The sequence below is a fragment of the Marmota marmota genome, unplaced genomic scaffold (genome assembly GCF_001458135.2).
Source record: "Marmota marmota marmota unplaced genomic scaffold, marMar, whole genome shotgun sequence".
Taxonomy (NCBI): domain Eukaryota; kingdom Metazoa; phylum Chordata; class Mammalia; order Rodentia; family Sciuridae; genus Marmota; species Marmota marmota.
The window spans coordinates 28,572,146-28,594,004 of record NW_026000057.1 but is presented as its reverse complement, the minus strand read 5'-3'; the positions used below and the strand labels follow the sequence as shown (position 1 = coordinate 28,594,004).

General features: G+C 30.5%; 1 protein-coding gene across 1 annotated transcript in view; it reads left to right on the top strand.

Moving 5' to 3' along the window:
• The window catches only part of Stpg2 (sperm tail PG-rich repeat containing 2), a 460,291-nt gene that overhangs the window by 288,333 nt on the left and 150,099 nt on the right, over positions 1–21,859 (top strand). Inside the window, exon 12 of the mRNA XM_048813857.1 lies at positions 14,727–14,842. Coding sequence (XP_048669814.1) covers positions 14,727–14,842 — 116 coding nt within the window. The remainder of the gene's footprint in view (positions 1–14,726; positions 14,843–21,859) is intronic.

Below are 21,859 nucleotides of genomic sequence, written 5' to 3'. Positions count from 1 at the left end.
GTCTTCATAATAGCTGCCATTCTGACTGGAGTGAGATGAAATCTTAGAGTAGTTTTGATTTGCACTTCTCAGATTGTTAAAGATTATGAGCATTTTTTCATATATTTGGAGACTGATTGTATATCCTCTTCTGAGAAGTGTCTATTCAGGTCTTTGGTCCATTTGTTGATGGGTTATTTGTTTTTTTGGTGCTTAGCATTTTGAGTTCTTTATATATCCTAGAGATTAGTGCTCTATTTGATGTGTGAGGGGTAAAAATTTGCTCCAAGGGTGTAGGCTCTCTGTTAAAACAATTGACAAAAACATAAGTTGTTTCTTTGAAATATTAAATAAAATTCATAGACCTTTAGCATCATTAATGAAGAGAAGGAGAGAGAAAACTCAAATTACCAGCACATGTGATGAAAAAGGTAATATCACAACAGACACTACAGAAATACAGAGAATAATTAGAAATTATTTTGAAAACTTATACTCCAATAAAATAGAAGACACTGAAGGCATTGACAAATTTCTTAAGTCATACAATTTGCCCAGATTGAATCAGGAAGATAACACAATTTAAACAGACTAATCTTGAGTGATGAAATAGTAGATGCCATCAGAAGCCTACAAACCAAGAAAATCCCAGGACCAGATGGATACACAGCTGAGTTCTACAAGACCTTTAAAGAAGAACTAATACCAATACTCTACAATTTATTTCAGGAAATAGAAAAAGAGGCAGCACTTCCAAACTCATTCTATGAGGCCAATATTACCCTGATCCCAAAACCAGGCAAAGACACATCAAAGAAAGAAAACTTCAGAGTAATATTTCTCATGAACAGATTTTCTTTCAACCTAAAAGCAAATAATTTTCACTTATTTAGAAGACTTTTATTTCTTGCCTCATTAGAAATTTTAAAAATACCAACAGCATTAAAAATGTCATTAATGTTATAAAAGATCTTTATAAACCACTATTTAGAATTAAATGAACTTCTGGACATACTTCTCATGTATTTCATTTTTCTGATTACCCATATTTGCCTTTAGTATTGTATCATGAGAGTTTCGCACTTATCACAGATACTATGCTGTTGAGATTTTTTTTTTTGATTAGAAGATAGATTGAAGAGAATATAAAGGAATAAGTTCCTTGCAGCTCTGACCAATTATAGATAATACTATTCACTACTGATGAAATTTTTTTGGTTCATATTTTATGGTCACCTGAAGATATTACATGCTGAACTGATGAAGCTATTGTTTGACTAGATAATATGCAATTGCTAAAAATGATTAATGATACAAATTAAAGGATATATAGTTTCATAATATCCCAAACCAAAAATCATATAAATGGCTGTTTGATGTGAAGTATTTAGCTTTAATTTACTTTGTATTTGTGCTTTTTACCAATATTATAACTAAGACTTTAATTTAAATTTTAGAATTGCTATGTTGAAAATAACACTAGAAATTGAGTAACTTATGTGCCTATCCTGGAAATCAATAATTCCTAAAGTTTTTTATACAAATCCTAGTTTTTTGAGAAGATTGTTAAAAAAGAAACAAACAAAAAACAACAAAAAGCAGAAAAAAAAGCAGTCCATGATCAAAAGTCTTGGAAATTCACACCAGTGTACTTGTTCTTTATGTATGAATTACCATATCAGAGATTCTTATATGAACTACAGTGAAGAAACTTATTTTTAACCATGTTTAATCTAAATTTATTTGACCACAGAACACTTTACCATTTTTGATAGCAACTAACATCCTGTGAAAATCTTCATTCTGTAGCAAAGACCTGGGGGAATAATGCTTCAGGGCTTAGAAAGACTTGATTGAAGTTGTGTCTGATAAATGATTGGCATTGCCATCTTCACCTGTCTTTAGACTATTTATATAGCAAACATGTTTATTGAAATACAACAAAACTCATGCTGAAAAATTAAGAATACATGATCATATATAAATATACATGATCAAATATAAATGACAGTTTATTTTAATTTTTAAATAGTTTTATTGAGAAATATAAATAAAAAGGTAAATATAAAGTTAATTTGTAATCATGAAGTGATAAGTTATTATTATCAAGGAATATATATGCACACACATAGTATATGACTAAAATATATATAATTTTACCTTTTTAATGATATATTACTATAGATATTAAACTATGAATAATTATGTATCTAATTTTCACCCACTCTTTCTGATGCCTTTATGAATTTTGAATACATTTAAAGACTCGGATATTTCAGTTCAAAGCATATCCCTTATTTTCAAAACTGTTTCTATCTCTTTAAAATTCAGTTTTAGAAACCAACCACAAAGACTAAAATAGCATATAACTAGGATTTCATTCTCAGTATGCATGTTTTTTTACAATTTTCTTCCAAACAAGAAACATCATAGCAGACTGAATGAAAGGAATAAGTTGGAGGAGACATCTGGGAACTTGGTTGTATTGTATACGTTTCTACATGTATATATTGTGGTGTGTGTGTATATGATACATTCATACAGTAACAAACCAAAATGTATAGAGGAATTTAGAAAAAAGCAATAGACTGTTTTTTGCCTTATTTCTTCAAACTACCAAACATTTGAAATTACTCAATGGTGAGGCAAGTAGAATGCAAGTATTAATTTTCTTTCTGTGGCTTCAGAGTCATGACATTTTATTTTCTCAAAGTAGAATATTATTGGCATAGAATATCATTTGTATTTTCTCTTCTGTAACTAATGGAATCAGTTGTTTAGATTTTTATGTATTATTTTTTTTTTAGTTGTTGATAGACCTTTATTTTATTTATTTATATGTGGTGCTGAGAATTGAACCCAGTGCCTCATGCATGCCAGGCAAGTTCGCTACTGCTGAGCCACAGCCCCTGCCCAAAAATTTTCTTCATTTTTATTAGTATCATATATGCACCATTATGTTCTTATTCAGTTATCTATAACTTAAAATTATCTTCTAAAAAATTGTGGTAAAATACACATAATATAAAGTTTACTATCTTAGCCATTTTAAACCATGCAATTCAGTGGCATTAAATACATTCATATCATGAGCTATCATTATCATCATCTCCCCATAGAAACTTTTTCATCTTGCAAAACACGAAATTTTTGTCACCTTGTTGAAAAACAGTTTTGACTTGCAAATCTATGTTGGTTAGCAGACCGCAAGGATATATTGATTTGTGGACTTTGCTTTAGGAGAAATACATACCTGATTGTCTTTCTGCCATAATAGGTTATTCTCACTTCCCTATTCTCTTTCTTCTGAAGAGCCAGCATGAAGCATAGTGAGGAATGATAGGTAGAAGAATGTTGCATCCCAAACTGCTTAATCTCCTAAGGGAAAAGATGAACCAACAGGTTAGAGTCAAGAACACTTTGGCTAGCAGCACATCCTACCGTGTTTTTGTTTTTCTGTACTGTCCGTTTTAAGGAAGGACTTGAATAAATAACTACAGAGACAATCTTTTAATTACATTCATTTATTTGTGATAAAAGCACACACACACACAAAAAAAAAAAAACTCAAGAAAACTGTGAACACAAGTTTCTAAACTTGACAAAGGCTATAAGCCTAAGACCTACACAATTTTTCTTAAAGGAAGGAAGATACCCACAATTACCATACCTTCTCAACTAAGTAGGTTGTTCATATCAATACCTAAGGATAGCGTACCTTAAGAATGCAAAAGAAAATTAAAGATGGGAAGAAAAGAGTTAAAACTACCTTAAATTGAAGATTATAGCATTTTATAGCTTTTCTTTTTATAATGGGAACTGAATGCAGGCCTCGCTGACTTGCTTAGGGCCTCACAACATTGTTTTGAACTCCCTATCCTTCTGCCTCAGTCCCCAAACCACTGGGATCACAGTTGCGCAGCACCACACTCAGTTTTAACAATTTTTTTTTAAATCCCAGAAACCACTAGAAGTAATTAGAATACTCTTCACAATTTGCTGGAATAGTTTCTAGAAATTAACTAGATTCTATTAATGGACATAAATAATGATCTGTTTAATTGAAGAATATCCTACACTTTTGAATAGGATATAATTTAATAAAGATTTCAATTTTCTCTGTCTTAATGTATAAATATAATTGCACATAAGATTCCCCTGGACTTTTTGAAGAAATTGATAAACACACTCCAATGTATGTAAGGATAAAGGTATGTGAAGAGCTAAGAAAAAGAAGAGTTATGAAGGGAAGGAATTCTTATATCATTTACTAAAACACATAACAAATCTATATTAATAAAATCATTGCAATTTTGACTCAAAAGCAAGGCAAATGAATTATGAAACAGAAAGAATATCCTCAGAGATAGATGCATGCATATATGTAGATAATTTATTGTAAATATGTCATCATGAATCAGTGGGTAAAGAAAAATTATTTAGTAGGACATACCGGGAACACTGACACACTTACTGAAGAAGGTAAGATTAGTTCTTTACAAAATAGCATATACAAAGATGGAATACAGATGGATGAAACACATAAATAAAAAATTAAAACTATAAAGATAATAGGGAAAAAATCTTAGAGAATGTCATTGCAATCTAAGAAGTGAAGGAAGACTTCTTACTAAAAATCTCAAAAGTAAACACCATAAGACAAAATAAGAATGATCCTGATTTTATCAGACTGAGGGATTTCAGTTCAGCATTGGACATCTGCAAAGATAAGCAGATGTCAGAAAGAATTATCTTCAGAAAAAGAAGTTCAAATATGGTCAAACAAAGAATTTATGAACTAAAGAACAAAGCAAGAAACTCAAAAAGAAAATGGCTAAGGCATTAGAAATTACTTTATAGGTGTATTGATTATGGTTTACTTTATTCTTCTCATGGATATCCATCTTATATCAGAAAGGCTCATGCTTCTTCTTAAAACTCACCTATTTGTACATTATTATTAAAGTATAAAAACGGTTGATATTTTAGATCCCAAGAAATAACAATTGTAACAGAACAAAAATACCTCCTCCTCAAAGTCTGGCAATTAGGGAAAAAACCCAGAGGACTTGGATTTCAATGATGAAGTTCTCTAAAAAGACTCACTGGAATTACATTTATCCTTTCTAAGGAAAGGATAAATGCATTTTATAAAACAAATTGGCATGGGAAATAATTTAGTATCAGGTTTCATCTAAGTGTAGAACTCACTATTTCCCCTGGAGGCTTAAACAAATATTACATGAGTGAGGGCTCTTGTAAAATGTTATGTTTTGAAATAGATTTCATTAATGGCTTCTAGTGATAATTTATTTCTCCCTTTATGCACAAGTCTCTTCTCATACTAATAATGGATAGCTTATTTGCATATAAATAGATTTCAGCATTTGCTGAAGCAAAGAACAAATATGACCCCCCCTCACCACATTGTTTAAAAAAAAAGAGGGGAAGGAGATTTTGCAATAATTAGCAATCAGAGTTTATAATATGTTTGTAGACAACTTTAATATTTTTATTGGTGTATTTCAAGTCAAAAGTCTTTATTTCTAATAAAATCATAAAGAGAAGGAATCTGCAGTTATCTCATGCTTTTTGGTATACCTATGCTTAAAAAAATACATCTTGATGTTGGTTATTAAAAGGTTTGCTATCACCCTCTGGGTATCTTATCCTAATTAGTTCTTACTGTTTCTGATAAGGAAGCATATTCCATTTTAGAGTAAGTAAATGTCAGATTTGTGACAATATTGCTTAATTAAATAAATCCTTTATTTATGAGACATAACAAGTCACATGGTTATGATGGAGAGATTTGTTCCTTTTAGTTAAAAGTATACCAATGCTAATCTTCCATTTGTTACATGGTTTAAAATATTTAAAAAATAAAATGTTTTATTACAGAATATATTTCCTTCCTAGGTAATTATTATAATAAGACCTCTGATGCCCACTTTCATTTAAACTAAAATTGGTTATTAGTGGAGAACAATATTAACTTATTTTTTAAAGACATTAATTTGATATTTGCTTCTTGACTTTTAGTCCCTGAAATGTGTATTCCTGTATTATTCTGCAGTAAATGAATAGCAGGCATCATCTTATGACACACATATAAATGAGTAATTCAGAAATTAAGGTCACAACTGCTTCTTGGTAGGTGTGCAGTCTATTAATTGTGTCTTTCTGACCAGCAGAGGTCACTCAGTGTAAAGTGAATAATGGCTTCAGTTTTCAAAACAGACAGCACACATGACCATTTTATTTGAGCAATTCTATTTTGCTTTATTTCCATTACTTACAGAAAGAATATTTTTTTACCTAAGTCAGTGAGGCTTTTCCTTGAGGTCCCAAGATCTCTTTAAACATGAAGCAAAAAACAGATCCTGAAAGAAGCAGTAAAAATACTGTATTTAAATCTATATATTTTTAGTTTCATGCAGATCTTTTCTAGTAAAAAAAAAAAAGAGAGAGAAAATTATACCTTAGAGAACATGACACATTACATTCTGCCACAGAGAGGCAGCCTCCACCAGAAAATGGGATGTAGTACTGTTGTATTCTAGACTATTATATTCTAAGAAAATAACATTTAAGCTTAGATTTTTTTTTTTTTTAAAATAGTTTTTTAGAACAAGCTTAGGAAGTAGCAATGTGCAGAAACCTTGATACCTAACAGTACAGCAGTATGGAGATTTGAAGACACCTTGATTTTTATGATAGTAACATATATGTTTCCCTTATATGTGTTTATATTTATTATCACTTAGAACATAGATTTAAAAGAAAAATTAAATCTACTTTTGGTTATGCTAATGAGTTAATAATCTAGGGACAAAATCCCTGAATTTATCAACTAGACTTCAGTCTATTCCACCTCCTATACCCAATTTACCTGTTAGGAAAATGTCATGTTCAGATAGAATCCTAATATTCTCATTTAATTAATCTGATGTTTGTTTGGTGTATTTGATGTTTTGGGAGGTGGTAAAGATTAAATGGCACTGTGAATTAGTGAAAAGTGCTGTTAAAAATCACAGTCAAAACTCTGCTATTTAAAAACTTAGTTTCCTATAAAATTTAAATAATCATTTCCACCATCCTCATTTTAGGGATGTTTCAAGGATTAAAACACTTGAATGATTTTTTTTCCTTATTGTGTAACTTAGCAAACTTGCTTAACTTCTCTGGGCTATTTTATTCCTCTTTTCAAAGGAGGAAACTAAAGCTTAACTAGGTGTAGAGAATTTATCAAGTTCACATCACATGTATAGTGAAAAGAAAGATTGAACTTAAATTTAAGTTTAAGATTTATTCTGGAAAATAATAGGTTTAGGTATAATAGAGATGAAAATATGTATGTTCTTGAAAAAATTACATCTTCCATTATCATGAAATAAGTTTTATAAAATTGGTCCAAGATTAAAATAGGACAAAATTTGTACTATATTAAAGGATATACACTAAAAAGTAAGTCTCTTTCTTATCTTCATAATACCAATCTCCCATTAATTAGTCTTTCTTCTCAAGTTACCATTGTTCTACACATATTTGAAAACATTCATATGCTATATCACCTATTACTAAAAATAATTTACAATGAAAGAGGAAGGCTAACATGTTTAAAATTACATGAATAAATTTAAGGTGATTCTTAAATTGACTCTTCCCAGATTCATCTCATTTTAGCATTTGTTGTTGTGATAGGTAGGCACAGAGACATGAGAGTTTCTGATAACATTCCAGATTACAGTCTCATCAAGAATTTTAGGATTACTAGTTCTTGAAATTATTAGAAAAGAAAAAAAAAATTAATATTTAATATACTTGAGAATAGCAACATACTAAATTTTTGTAGTTTAGAAAGCAATGAGTTTTATTGAACCTGTATTTTTTGGTCCAATTTTCAGAGAATATTATTTATTAATTTTGGCATGAACCTAAAGAATCTACATCTTAATACTTATTGGGATGATTCTGATGCCTTTGGCTCATAAGTCATACTTTGAAGAAGATTAGTTTGAATTATGTGGTGGTACATATAATCTTCTTTTTTCCCCTTACGTTTCAAACCATGTGACACAGACAGAGGTCAGAGGCTAACATGTTCAAAGTTATTTAAGGGTAATGAAGGAGCTCTATGAAGCCAGATGTCCTTAACTATTTGGAAGTAGTCATTAATATAAAAAATCCAATCTTATTAGTGTTGGTTAAACTTAACCAGTGGTAGACTATGAGAAGCCTTGAAAAAGAGGAATCCTTCTGAATTCTTAGTCTGTTGTATATTATTCCAAGTATTCATGGTAACAATATTAGAAAATATTTACATTATATGTCCATAGGATCAGAGTAAACAGAAAGCACAGTTAGAGTGAAAGAAAAAAATCTTCGATTTATATGTGTAAATAGATTTAGGTTCATTAAATAGAGTTACCTTAGATTAAGTAGAGGAGAATGAAGGGAAGGGAGGGTATATGGGGACAGGAAGAATAGAAGAATGAAACAGACATTATTACCTTATGTACATATATTACTGCATGACCGGTGTGATTCTACAACATGTACAATCAGAAAAATGAGAAATTATACCCTATCTATTTGTGATATCTAAAAGTGCATAAATGCATTCTATTTTCATGTATAGCTAATTAAAAATTAAGAAATTAAAAAATGTTAAAAAAAGAAACACAAAGCTTGCTAAGATATTCAGTGGTTAACCTATTCTTTATTCTCTGATAAATGTAACATCTAGTGAACGATGACATGAAATTATGAAAACCACACCAAAGTATAAAAATCATTTCTTTCATTTATAAAATGTATTTGTTTTAGGATGCAGAATCTGTTAATTTAAGTTAGAGATGATATCTTAACCTTGGCTTATCACTAAATAAATTATATAGGCTCTTCTTTCAGATTAACTGTAAACTCTGTAAGTCTAGCTTTATTCTATCAAGGCTATTCAAATAAAGATGGGAGCAGCATATTCAAATCCAAACATACTTAGGAGATTACAGTTTTTTAGCAAGTTGAGAAATGTCAAGTAGTCATAATTTAAATGGTAAAAATTAGTCATTTACTTTAATATTTGCTTTAAATTATAGCTCATTTACTGTAACTTTCTTAAACAATTTAGTTTGATTTAGTATTAATCAAAAGTTTTGATTATTTAAAAAATAAATTAAGTATTTCTATTAGGTAGCTTCATCTGTGATATGACTGTCTTACAAAGACATATATCATTACCCTGATTTTTACATATAATATTTCCAGAGATAAGTGCCTGTAAAGGAATGCTTTATTAATTGAGTCTGAAATGAGTGCTAAAATAATGATGGCAATCTAAGAGAACTTTGAATGTGTATTGGAACTTATTTGACTTTTTTGTTTAAATGATTTTCTTGGCATACAGGTTCAAAATTATAAAATGTGAACAATAGAATATAAAACTGAAGTGATATGTCAGTTATGAAATAAAAATTTTCTACTGATATTTCAAGCTAATTGTGTGATTTTATTTGATTTGAAGACAATTTTAGATTATTTGATAACTTTGTTCATTCATTTATAAAAATCATTCATGTGTTTCTTATTTTTATACTGTAAATACAAATTGGTTTTAGGTTATTATTCTTCTAGTAGTTCCTTTATAATTTATATAAAACCATGTTATACCTACATTTTTAAGACTAGTGAGATTCATTCAAATTTACTTATAATACACTCATGTTATTAGAGAGTAAAATTATCTTTTTATAGCAGCAGTTCAAAGAGTTCAAAGACTTCATTTGACAGGGCTATGGATGCAATTTTTGATAATTATTTACTTAAAAGTACACAGATAAACAGACATTGCTGTCTGAAGAGACAATTATGTCAAGCCAAATGTTTGTGATTTTGTATATATGATTTTTGTTTTGTTTTGTTTTAGTGCTTTGATTTAATTTTTATACATCATCTATCTAGAGACTAGATTGCTTCACCTTACACATTGGAACATATATCCATAAATTGAAGCATTGTGGCCATCCCAGGTAACTGTAGAATTAGAACACAGTCAGTCAGTTACAGTAGTTGGACTAAGATATTACACAGATAATTGTGTAACTTTAGAACTTATTTAAATTGTTAACACTGTATGATGCTCTATAAAATATATGACTAGATCTAAGTTTCCCAGAAACCATTGAGAAGCAAGTAACTTAAATAATTATTTAATGTTCTGTAGAAATTCAGATCAAGTATATGGTAATAGCCGTATTGCTGAATCAATGCTAGAAACACACATCTTAACAAGTACATGATTTAGATAGACTTCAACAGTTGCATTTCTCAGTCTGCTTGGTTTAGAATGTATTATAATATTCCATTTCTTAAGGATGGTATTGGTAACAATTCCTGGATATTCTGTAGTAACTTTAAGATATCATTCTTAAATAGTTAAAGAAGGAGTTAAAGTTTTTTATTATTTAAAATATATAATATCATTTTGGTTTTTGACAGATAAGTTAATGGGATAGTAAATATATGAAGAATTTATTTAAAAATTATGCAATATTGGAATTTATTTTTTTTCTTATTACCTACAATCTCAATTTCATAGACTCTGTAAGTCAGTGGTCATAATCTGAAGTTCCATTTAATCAAACCTAGTCTTAGAAGCAGTAGAGGACCTTTAAATCTAAAGTCTCTGAGTTTTGTAACACTTCTTTGTATATTAACCTTTTGTCTTTGCTGTTACTTTATTTGTAAAGCTGAAAAATAAAATCAGTGAGAGAAAATGTGTCCTATAAGAATTTAATCTATCTACATAGCATTTCAAAGCCATGCCATTTCAACGATTTTCTAAATGCTTTTTAATTCATAAAGAGACTCTCACATATGGAATATTCACTTTCATTCAATTTCTGTCACCATCACATGAAAAGTGAGCTCAGTATTCAGAAGTATAATGAATGCATGATTTAAAAATCTTAGCTCATGAAGACAGTGATTTTTTTTTTTAATTTGAGATTTTGAAGTTTTATAGAAGTTATTTTAGAGTCCACTATAGTGTACCAAAGTGGTCATATTGAAGGGCCAGGAGCATAGATTTTTATTTTAAATTACTCATTGTTCCTGTTACCTTCCATTTTTGCCCTGTAGCATTGGTTGACATTTCATAAAGACTGAGTTGGCATAGGGCTGGAAAAGATGTAATTATAAGAATCACCTGCTCTTGAGTTTCCTATTATATACTAGTCATGATTCAGGCAGACTTTTCATAGGTGCTTGGTTTAGAATGAGAAGTTTTCTTCTTCCATGACCTGTGATTAAAATGTGGTATTTTGATATATAAATAGAAGATAGATTCTGCATAATCCAGCTGTGAATCAGAGCTGGTGAAGCAATGTAAGTCTTTGACCTGTATCACATAAGCAGTAGAATATGTAATTGAAAATATATTTTAAGATTAAGTGAAATAAACCTTTTTTAATACTCCGTAGCTTAAAGCAGGCTAAGTGCTAAAATGTACCAAGATTAATATTAAAGGAAGTTTTGCTTCACTTAATGATCCTCAAAAGAATTCAAATACAAAAAAATTCTACTATGACAACATTTGAAAATGAAACTTACTTTTACAATACTGTTTGCATAACAGACTTACCTGTTGCACTAATCTTTATAAATTATTTCGGTTATTGTTGAAAGTTTGAATTAACCGACTGTGGAATTATACATTGAGTTCCTGATGACAGTTTGTGTCTTTTCTAGGTACTCAGTAATGGATACATTTTTCCATACATAATTAATTTGTGGATGATAATCTATCTGTAAAGATATTTTGTATAAATAAACACACAAAAATATCTTTACAGATATATCAAAACACATTAGCTTTTTACAAAGATTTTATACCTTTGTATATCTAAACCATTAATTTAATTTATATTAGAAAGATTAGACTACAGTATCAATGCTATCTTCTATTTAAAATTTTGAAATGTTCTATATTAATAAAACAAAACCCTTAGGATGATCCATATGAACCATCTAATTTTAAAACATTTTTGACTTTATGTAGCAACAGGAATGTATTCTTAGAGTAGGTATCTTTGAATTGCATGCTGTTTACAGAGAGAGAGAGGCATTCATTTGTATTCCATTAATATCATTATATCTACTCTGTTGTTTCACTGTGTTCATTATAAATATTCTGTGCCCAAAGTTTTTATTTTCTCTTCACATAGTGTCTCTTGAATTTCCCTTAATTATATTCATCAATACTATTCTGTTGTTATATACCCTATGTATTTCACCATGTTATCATTGCAGATATTATGCCAACTTTTTATTTTTGCAAAAAAAGTGGGATGCCACCATTATGTGAAGTTTATTTTTTAAAACTGTGCTGGTATTACTTTAATATAATTTATTATGAAACAGTCTTTGGCACAAGATTAGATGCATGGAATACTTTTAAATGTACATTAAAATGAGGTAGTCCAAATTGATGCACATCATTTCTTTGTGACAGTTTAGCAAGGATTTTTCCCATATGAAATAAAAGTTAACACATTAGTTGTTATTGATTTGTGAATTTTGGCCAAAATATTACACTTAAGAAAATTTACTATACTATAGTTTTACAAAGTATGAACTTACAAAATTTAATCTTCTGTGTCCGAAGATCCTGTTCCACTATCATTAGTTTCATTACCTGTTGTAGCATCCTCAGTGCCACTTATAAAAGCCGTGTTTACTGTTGGTACTCCAGTGCTCCAAACAAACCATTCATGTTGGCTTTTTGAAATATGCTGACAGTGCACATGCACTGAGAATTCTAGGCACCTAGTGGGTAAAAAGACAAATGTGCTTCCATATGCTACTGGTAAATACATCACTGTTCTGTTTATCTTTTAACAGCATGAGGTTCAGAATTATACCATGAGACAAATATGCAATGAAAGGTTATAAGCCAATTTTTGGACTGAAAAATCGGGTGTGGCAATTATGTGGCAGCAACAATTATGTGGTGAAATTTTGTATTCCATATGCTCTGTAGTGAAGAAAAGTCTTCCTATGAAGTCTTTTCTCTTGAAACATTTGATTTGGTAAACCTCTCACTCTTTCTCAAAATACCAGGTTTGGAATATGATAGTCACTCAATGAATGTTAGTTAAACTATGAATGGATAAAACCTAAATTCTCCCTATCTTGTTTCAGTGAGGTTTTACTAGCCAGATTCTATTCACTGCTTTATCTTCCTCTTTGACTCCTCTCATTCTTTCTTTTTTAAATATTTTTTATTTGTAGATGGACACAATGCCTTTATTTTATTTGTTTATTTTTTTTATGTGGTGCTGAGTTTCAAACCTAGTGTCTCACATGTGCTAGGCAAGTGCTTTACCACTGAGCCACAAACCCAGCCCCCTCTCTCTTCCTTTCTTATATATAGCCCTGAAAGTTTCAGTCTGTATTTATTTGTTTTTTTTCCTTTCATTACTCTTTCATTTACTGAAAATTTAAACGTTGACTAAGCAGCTAGCTGCATTCTTTTCTTCCATACCATCTTTTCTGCAAAGCTTTTCAAACAATCTCCAATAGTCTTCTGAACATTACTATTTGGGGTATCATGTCATTATTATTTTTTTCCAAAATAATTGAAACCCAACTCATAATATTCCTACAGTACTGTATTCTTTATGTATTTTCTTATTGTTGTCACAGTACTACTCTTTTAATAGCCACTGCTCATTTTTATCCTTTTTGAATCATTATTCATACTAAATGTCTGTTCTCTTAGACAATTTGAGTTTTTCTTCCATTCTCTTACCAATGTTTGTAAATATATTATTAGTGTTCTTGAAACTAGTCATCTTGAAGTCATATCCTATGAAGTACTGCTTGATTTTACTTCTTAAACTAATACTTTCTTCATGAATCTCTTTTCATCTAAAACTTTTAAGAACTGCCCACTGTCAATGGAAGTGATTCTCAAAAGTTATTTGTGTGTGTATGTGTGTGTGTGTGTGCACGTGTTTGTGTGTTTGTTTTGTTTTGTTTTTTACTATAAATCTTTTGTTAAATCTTACATGAGTTGTACACAAGAAAACATTAACTCTAGAGATGTTTTGAATAAAAGTAGTTCAAACCTTTTTACTTGGGCTTCACCTGCAAAACCTGTTCTGGTCACTTTCAAAGAATTTTGGGGCATTATAGAATACAATTTGAAACCCATTGTTTTATGTATAAAAATCTTATTTAGGGTTAGACTCTGTTCCACTCAATGTGTTCACTACATCCAGTTTTCCACTGAATTTTCATCTTTGTGTCTTGGTTCCTATTATGTTTAAATCTCAGAGTGTTGTTAAATCACCTTTCTGCCTTAAAAAATCCTATTCATATTTCCAAATGAAACTCAAAAAACTACCTCCTCATGGAAAAAGTAAATGAACATTTGGGAAATAAAGGAGTTATGTGTTATTTTAATGATATATATGTATCTTGTGGAAGTATTATTTTCTACTTCTTGGAAATTGCTGCTGTATTACATTTAGTTACATTTAATTAGATGTCACCATTTTATGCTTTATGTTTCAAAACCCTGAACTGAATGATTTTAAGTATTCAGAAAGAATGGGCTCAACATTGTTTGTTCCTAACTTTATGTATTAAGAGTACCAACCTAAGAATAATATACATATGACTCAAATCAATAATTTTATAATACATACTTTATTATGATTTTTATGTTTCCTTTTATCCAGGGCCTGCAGCATACAATCCTGTTTTAAGGAAATCTTGCCCCATACCCTTATTTGTTAAAGCATCAAAGAGGTTTGAAGATACCAAGGAGATTACTCCTGGCCCAGCATCATATGAGGTTTGTCAATGATATCGTACTATTAGCAGTGACACAAGAATAGAATGATTTCCAGAGAGTTCCGAAAATGTATACATTATGTTATTCTCCTATTTTTTCATATTAGTGGCTAATCAAATTGTTTTACTCAAGGAAGATTTATCAAGATATATTTGACATTTTAAAAAGAACTATTAGAGAATTATTTGAGTTCAATAATATGTATCAACGAATGTCCTCTATAGCATTTAGATATAATTTATTTATATTTCTCCAAGTTTTAAAATTGGTTACAGTTTTGTATTATAACCCCCTAATATTTATTAAAATCAGATGCTATTAAAAGGCTTAGAAGAAAGCCTAGGGGATTGAATAAAGTTGAGTATTGATATTTTATTATATTTTATTAAATGTGAATACTGCACTTTAGACTGTAATAAATAAGGATCTCTTAAATAATGAGCATTTTAATTATAAGAAGGAGGTCTGTTTAAACTTGCAGAATTTTAGAATATGTTTCTGCAATAGGTCTTTATTGTTTTTATGAGAGTTAGGATGAAATAACTCCTTCATTCTTGCCATACTAACTATTGAGAATTAAATATTTAACAGTGTTTTTAAATAATTAATTTAAAAGTCAATTCTGAGTGCAAAATAGATGTTCCTTTTGGAGTTAATTACAAACCTATTTTATTGAATATATATTTTCAATTTATTTTAATTTCATAATCTAAGTCATTTTTCAGTGTCTGTCACAGGTAGGTTTATAACATAATATCAGGAAACAAAATAAAAATATGTGAATAATCAAAAAGTTGATGTTTTAATTATTGGCTATTGATTCCTCCAAATAATGGTCTCTAATACTTGATGATTAAACAAACTGATTGAATAGACTTAACTTCAGAAAGTGAGAATCTGCTAGAATCTTTCAAGTATTCCAGAAGGCAGAAGTCAACGGAGGATATTTATAAGGTTTAGGGAGTAGACTGGATAAAGAAAGGCAAATCCTGCAAATGGAGAACTGGTTAGGACTGGACAAAGTTTATGACATATCAGATCTTTAGCTGAATACTTTTCTTTTCTTTTAATAACTGTTTTAATACTATTCACAAATAATAAATGCCAGAAAATCTAAATTTATATTTTTTTCATTTTGTGATGTATACTTCATAATTGATACTCTCATTAGTGTTTATAAATCTAATATGATATTTATAGATATCCTTCATCATAGTCTTTATTATGTAAAATCATTTTCAATGTTATTAGAAAACATTTATAGATTTAACAATGTTTATTCAAATATTGCCTCAAATTTCACCCTAATACATACAATCTGCATTACAAAGTAACTTTTATGTTCAGAACTGAGTCTGTAATTATTTTTTTGTCTTCTTAATATGATAATTGAAAAGTTTTTGAACAAACATTTGTCTTTCATACTTTTCCTTTTTTAAAGTTGCTTCTGAACTTATAGGCTGATAAATTACTAGTCTTTTTATTATGATTTGATCTTATGTATTTTTTATACCCTTATGACTTCAGTAAGTTTAAATTGCACTTTTTGGAGAACATGCTTCTTTTACCATTGTACATTTTTTTGTGAAAAAGGAGAATTCTAATATTTCTTTAAATATAAATGTACTTTTAGTTGTAGGTAGACACAATCTTGTACTTTGGAGTCTTATTAAGGAAGTTGGGGCCTAATCCCACATGATGGAGATTAGAGCCTACTTTTTCTTCTATTAGATGCAGAGTCTCTGGTTGAATTCCTAGGTCCTTGGTCCACTTTGAGTTGAGTTTTGTGCATGGTGAGAGATAGGGGTTTAATTTCATTTTGTTGCATATGGATTTCCAGTTTTCCCAGCACTATTTGTTGAAGAGGCTATCTTTTCTCCAATGCATGTTTTTGGCACCTTTGTCTAATATAAGATAATTGTAATTTTGTGGGTTATTCTCTGTGTCCTCTATTCTGTACCATTGGTCTACCAGTCTGTTTTGGTGCCAATACCATGCTGTTTTTCTTACTATTGCTTTGTAATATAGTTTAAGGTCTGGTATGGTGATGCCACCTGCTTCATTCTTCCTGCTAAGGACTGCTTTAGCTATTCTGGGTCTCTCATTTTTCCAGATGAATTTCATGATTGCTTTTTCTATTTCTATGAGGAATGTCATTGGAATTTTGATTGGAATTACATTAAATCTGTATAGTGCTTTTGGCATTATGGTCATTTGGATAATATTAATTCTGACTATCTAAGAGCAAGGTAGATCCATGTGCTTATGAAAAGAATCTGTATTCTGTACCTGGTGGATAAAATGTCCTTTAAATTTCTCTTAGTTTTATTTGGTCTACCCTATCATTTAAATATGATTTTTTTTGTTGATTTTTCTGATTATATAATCTTTCCATTGATGAAAGTGAGGTGTTGAAATCCTCAACTATCACTGTGTTGGATTTTATCACTAATGTTTTTTTTTTACATGATTGAGTATCAATGATTGTGTTCATATATATTTACAATTGTTATGTTTTCTTTTGTCTTGATCTCTTTATTATTAAAAGTGATTTCATCTGTCTCTGCTTACAGTGTTTTTTCTTAGGAGGGTTGAACCCATGCTAAAAAAGTGCTCTACTCTTGAGCTATACCACTAACATGCCCATCTTTGTACCTTTTTAAACTTACAGTTTAATTTATCTGATATAGGTATAGTTATTCCTTCTTGATTTTGGTTTCTATTTGTGTGAAATATTTGTTTTCACCTATTCACTTTCATTCTGTGAGTCTTTACTGTTTAAATGTGTTTCTTGGGAATACCATATCATTTGTTCTCATGTTTTTATCCTTTTAGTCAGTTTAAAACTTGACATTGGGGATTTTAGTCCATTTACATTCAAAGCTAGTATTGATAGGTAAGAACTCCTTTTATTGTTTCTCTTGCTGAGAGAAAACTTTTCAGTTTAAGTAAGTCCCATTTGTTGATTTTTGTTATCAACTTTTGTGCTATGGATGTCCTATTAAGGAATTTGGAGCCCGACCCTACAATATGTAGATCGGAGCCAACTTTTTCTTCTATCAGACGCAGAGTCTCTGATTTGATATCTAGCTCCTTGATCCACTTTGAGTTAACTTTTGTGCATGGCGAGAGGAGGGGATTCAGTTTCATTTTGTTGCATATGGATTTCCAGTTTTCCCAACACCATTTGTTGAAGATGCTATCCTCCCTCCATTGCATGCTTTTAGCTCCTTTATCAAATATAAGATAGTTGTAGCTTTGTGGATTAGTCTCTGTGTCCTCTATTTGCAGGGAAATGGATGGCACTAGAGCAGATTATGCTTAGTGAAGCTAGCCAATCCCTAAAAAACAAATACCAAATGTCTTCTTTGATACAATGAGAGCAACTAAGAACAGAGCAGGGAGGAAGAGCAGGAAGAAAAGATTAACATTAAACAGATACATGAGGTGGGATGGAAAGGGAGAGAAAAGGGAAATTGCATGGTAATGGAGGGAGACCCTCATTGTTATACAAAATTACATATAAGAGGTTGTGAGGGGAATGGGTAAATAAACAAGGAGAGAAATGAATTACAGTAGATGGGGTAGAGAGAGAAGATGGGAGGGGAGGGAGGGGGGATGGTAGAGGATAGGAAAGGTAGCAGAATACAACAGTTACTAATAGGGCATTATGTAAAAATGTGGATGTGTAACCGATGTGATTCTGCAATCTGTATTTGGGGTAAAATTGGGAGTTCATAACCAACTTGAATCTAATGTATGAAATATGATATGTCAAGAGCTTTATAATGTTTTGAACAACCAATAAAAAAAAATTAAAAAAAAAAGAACTCCTGTCATTTCATTATTATTTTTTTCTTGTTGTTTTGTATAGCCTTTGTTCTCTTTGTGGTTTGATGATGTTCTATATTGATAAGGTTTGATTCTCTTGTCTTTCTCAGTGTATCAGCTATATGTTGAATTTTATATTTTCAAATGTTTCCATAGGGTCGTTACTTTCCTTTTGCTTCTCGATGTGGAGATTCTTTAAGCATTTCTTTTATGGATGGTCTGGTGGTAGTATTTTATTATCTTGTAAAGACTATTTCTTTTTTATTTCTGAATTATGGACTTTCTGGTTATAGTATTGTTGGTTCGAAGTTTTTTCCTTTAAACTTGAATACATCATCCTGACCTGTAATGTTTCTGCTGAGAAATTTCTTTGTCCAATTGTGATTCTCTTATATTTGACTTGATGTTTGTTGTTGCTGTTTTTAGAATATCTTTTTTGTTGTACTTTTACCAGTTTGACTATAATATGTCAAAGAGGACCTTTTTTTGTCTGAATTCAGTTGGGGTTCTTTGAGCTTCATGGATGTTTGTATTTTCCCTAAGATTTGGAATATTTTCACTGACTATTTCATTAAATAGGTTTTTCTATGCCTTCCTTTCTTTTCTCTTTCTGGAAAACTAATACTTAAAATATGTTTAATTGTATTTCATGAAGCTTTCTTCATTATTTTTTTTGTCTGATATGGTTATTTCAAAAATCCATGTTGCTTTTTGAGTCCTTTGGTTGATTAGGAGAGCCAGTAAGCAGCTTCCCAGAGTCCTGGGAAGTGGGTGGGTACAATAAGCATCTTCCCAGGCTGGAATGGTAATCAAAGCCTCTTTATGAGATTGAGGATGGATATGGTTTGAAGATGGCACTGTGCAACAGAAGCCAGGGTGGCATATGGCCCAGCATGGGCTGGTTCTTTTACTGTGTTAATACATTGGCATATATTCCTGGTTTCTCTCCAAACTGGATCAAGGATAGTGATGGACATAGGCTACTCTAACAGCACATTCTTTTGGTGTACATAGGGTTAGTAAAGGTTGGTGTACTCACCAGGGACAAAATATGAACCCCAATGGCACACAAATGGTTACTCACCTCCTTCAGCCACTCCCACTTACCTACTTACTACCCAGGTAATCCACCCAATTGGGTTAATGCACCAATTAGGTTAAGGCTGTCAAAACTCAGTCATTTCACCTCTAAATTTTCTTGTATTGTCTTAAACATGCACTTTGGGGAGATATCACCTACCTAAACTATAACAGGATCTGAGAATTCAAAAATGAAACTAAGTACATCCAAATATGTACCAATATAATAATTAAAAATTAATATAAATATTTTAATTTTAATAAGATTATTGTACTAGGAATAGATGAAAGGTACCAAGATATATGGATTAAGGAATCCCTAAGTTAGTCAGAGGGCACCAGAAAAACTTCACAATGTCTTTGTTTTAAAATACAATAGAATAATAGGACTTTTCTCTTTAGATATGTCAAAAGAGCATGTTCCAGGCACAGAAGACAATATATGCAAAATCAGAGAGGCACTGAGGAATAGAATATTCTTGGAAAGCTTTTATTATCAGTAGTGCTTAAATATAAAATAGTTTGATAGTAGATATTTACACAGTATGAAATCACAGTTATTATTATTCTGCTGAACTTTAGGTAGACATTGAGAATTTCTAAGTAGAATTATGTTATATATTTATGTAAATCAATCCAAACTCAATTTTATTTTTTAATATTTACACATTTATTTTTCTTATTTATCTTGATAAATTGCTAATAAAGGATGATAAAAGGGTTATTTAAATATATATTGTTTGATACTTGGTGAAGGTTAGTTCCATAGTCCATTTCCAAATGTTTATATTATTTTTGTAGAAAAAATTTGGTTTAGTTATTGTATATTTGTTTTAAAATGTGACTTACATGTCTGCTTTTAAAAATTCAATTTTATTCCTTAGTTTTAAAGTTTGTAGCACAGTATTTCATATCATTCAGAAATGTAACTTAAACTTTTGCTTTTAGAAATTGGTTTTACACTTCAATTGTAAAGGTCATAGCATATTACTTAATACCTCAAAGTGAATGCTTAAAAGCTACCTGTCATTTGCCATTCTAAAAAAGAAGGTCTTTGATTCTCCATGGACTACAGCCTTAACTTTAATTCTACTCCTTCACTTCTGCTTACAGAAATCTTGATATTCCCTTAAACTTCCCAAGTTACTAAGTTTGGGGGAGATTTGTTAAGTTCTGTCCTAGAAAAATCTGTCTTCAGCCTATGTGTTAGGCCTTGGGAGGTCTGTATCATATACTCTGTGTTGCGTTGAGAGGATTCCCATTTCATCATATATGCAGCTATTGTATTAGAATGAAAATTGATCTTTGGACATTAAGAATAGATTTCAATTTATATGATGTTTGGGTGATTATATATTACAGATCATTTTTAAGAAGTACATAAACTCTTTCACGGATACAAAATATATATTGCTCATTTATGTGTGTTTTTCTTAGATAGTTTTCTTTTTTTTATTGGTTGTTCAAAACATTACAAAGCTCTTGACATATCATATTTCATACATTAGATTCAAGTTGGTTATGAACTCCCAATTTTACCCCAAATACAGATTGCAGAATCACATCGGTTACACATCCACATTTTTACATAATGCCCTATTAGTAACTGTTGTATTCTGCTACCTTTCCTATCCTCTACTATCTTCCCTCCCCTGCCCTCCCATCTTCTCTCTCTACCCCATCTACTGTAATTCATTTCTCTCCTTGTTTATTTTCCCATTCCTCTCACAACCTCTTATATGTAATTTTGTATAACCATGCGGGTCTCCCTCCATTACCATGCAATTTCCCTTTTCTCTCCCTTTCCCTCCCACCTCATGTATCCGTTTAATGTTAATCTTCTCTTCCTGCTCTTCCTACCTGCTTTGTTCTTAGTTGCTCTCATTATATCAAAGAAGACATTTGGTATTTGTTTTTTAGGGATTGGCTAGCTTCACTAAGCATAATCTTCTCTAGTGCCATCCATTTCCCTGCAAATTCCATGATTTTGTCATTTTTTAGTGCTGCGTAATACTCCATGGTGTATAAATGCCACATTTTTTTTATCCATTCATCTATTGAAGGGCATATGGGTTGGTTCCACAGTCTAGCAATTGTGAATTGTGC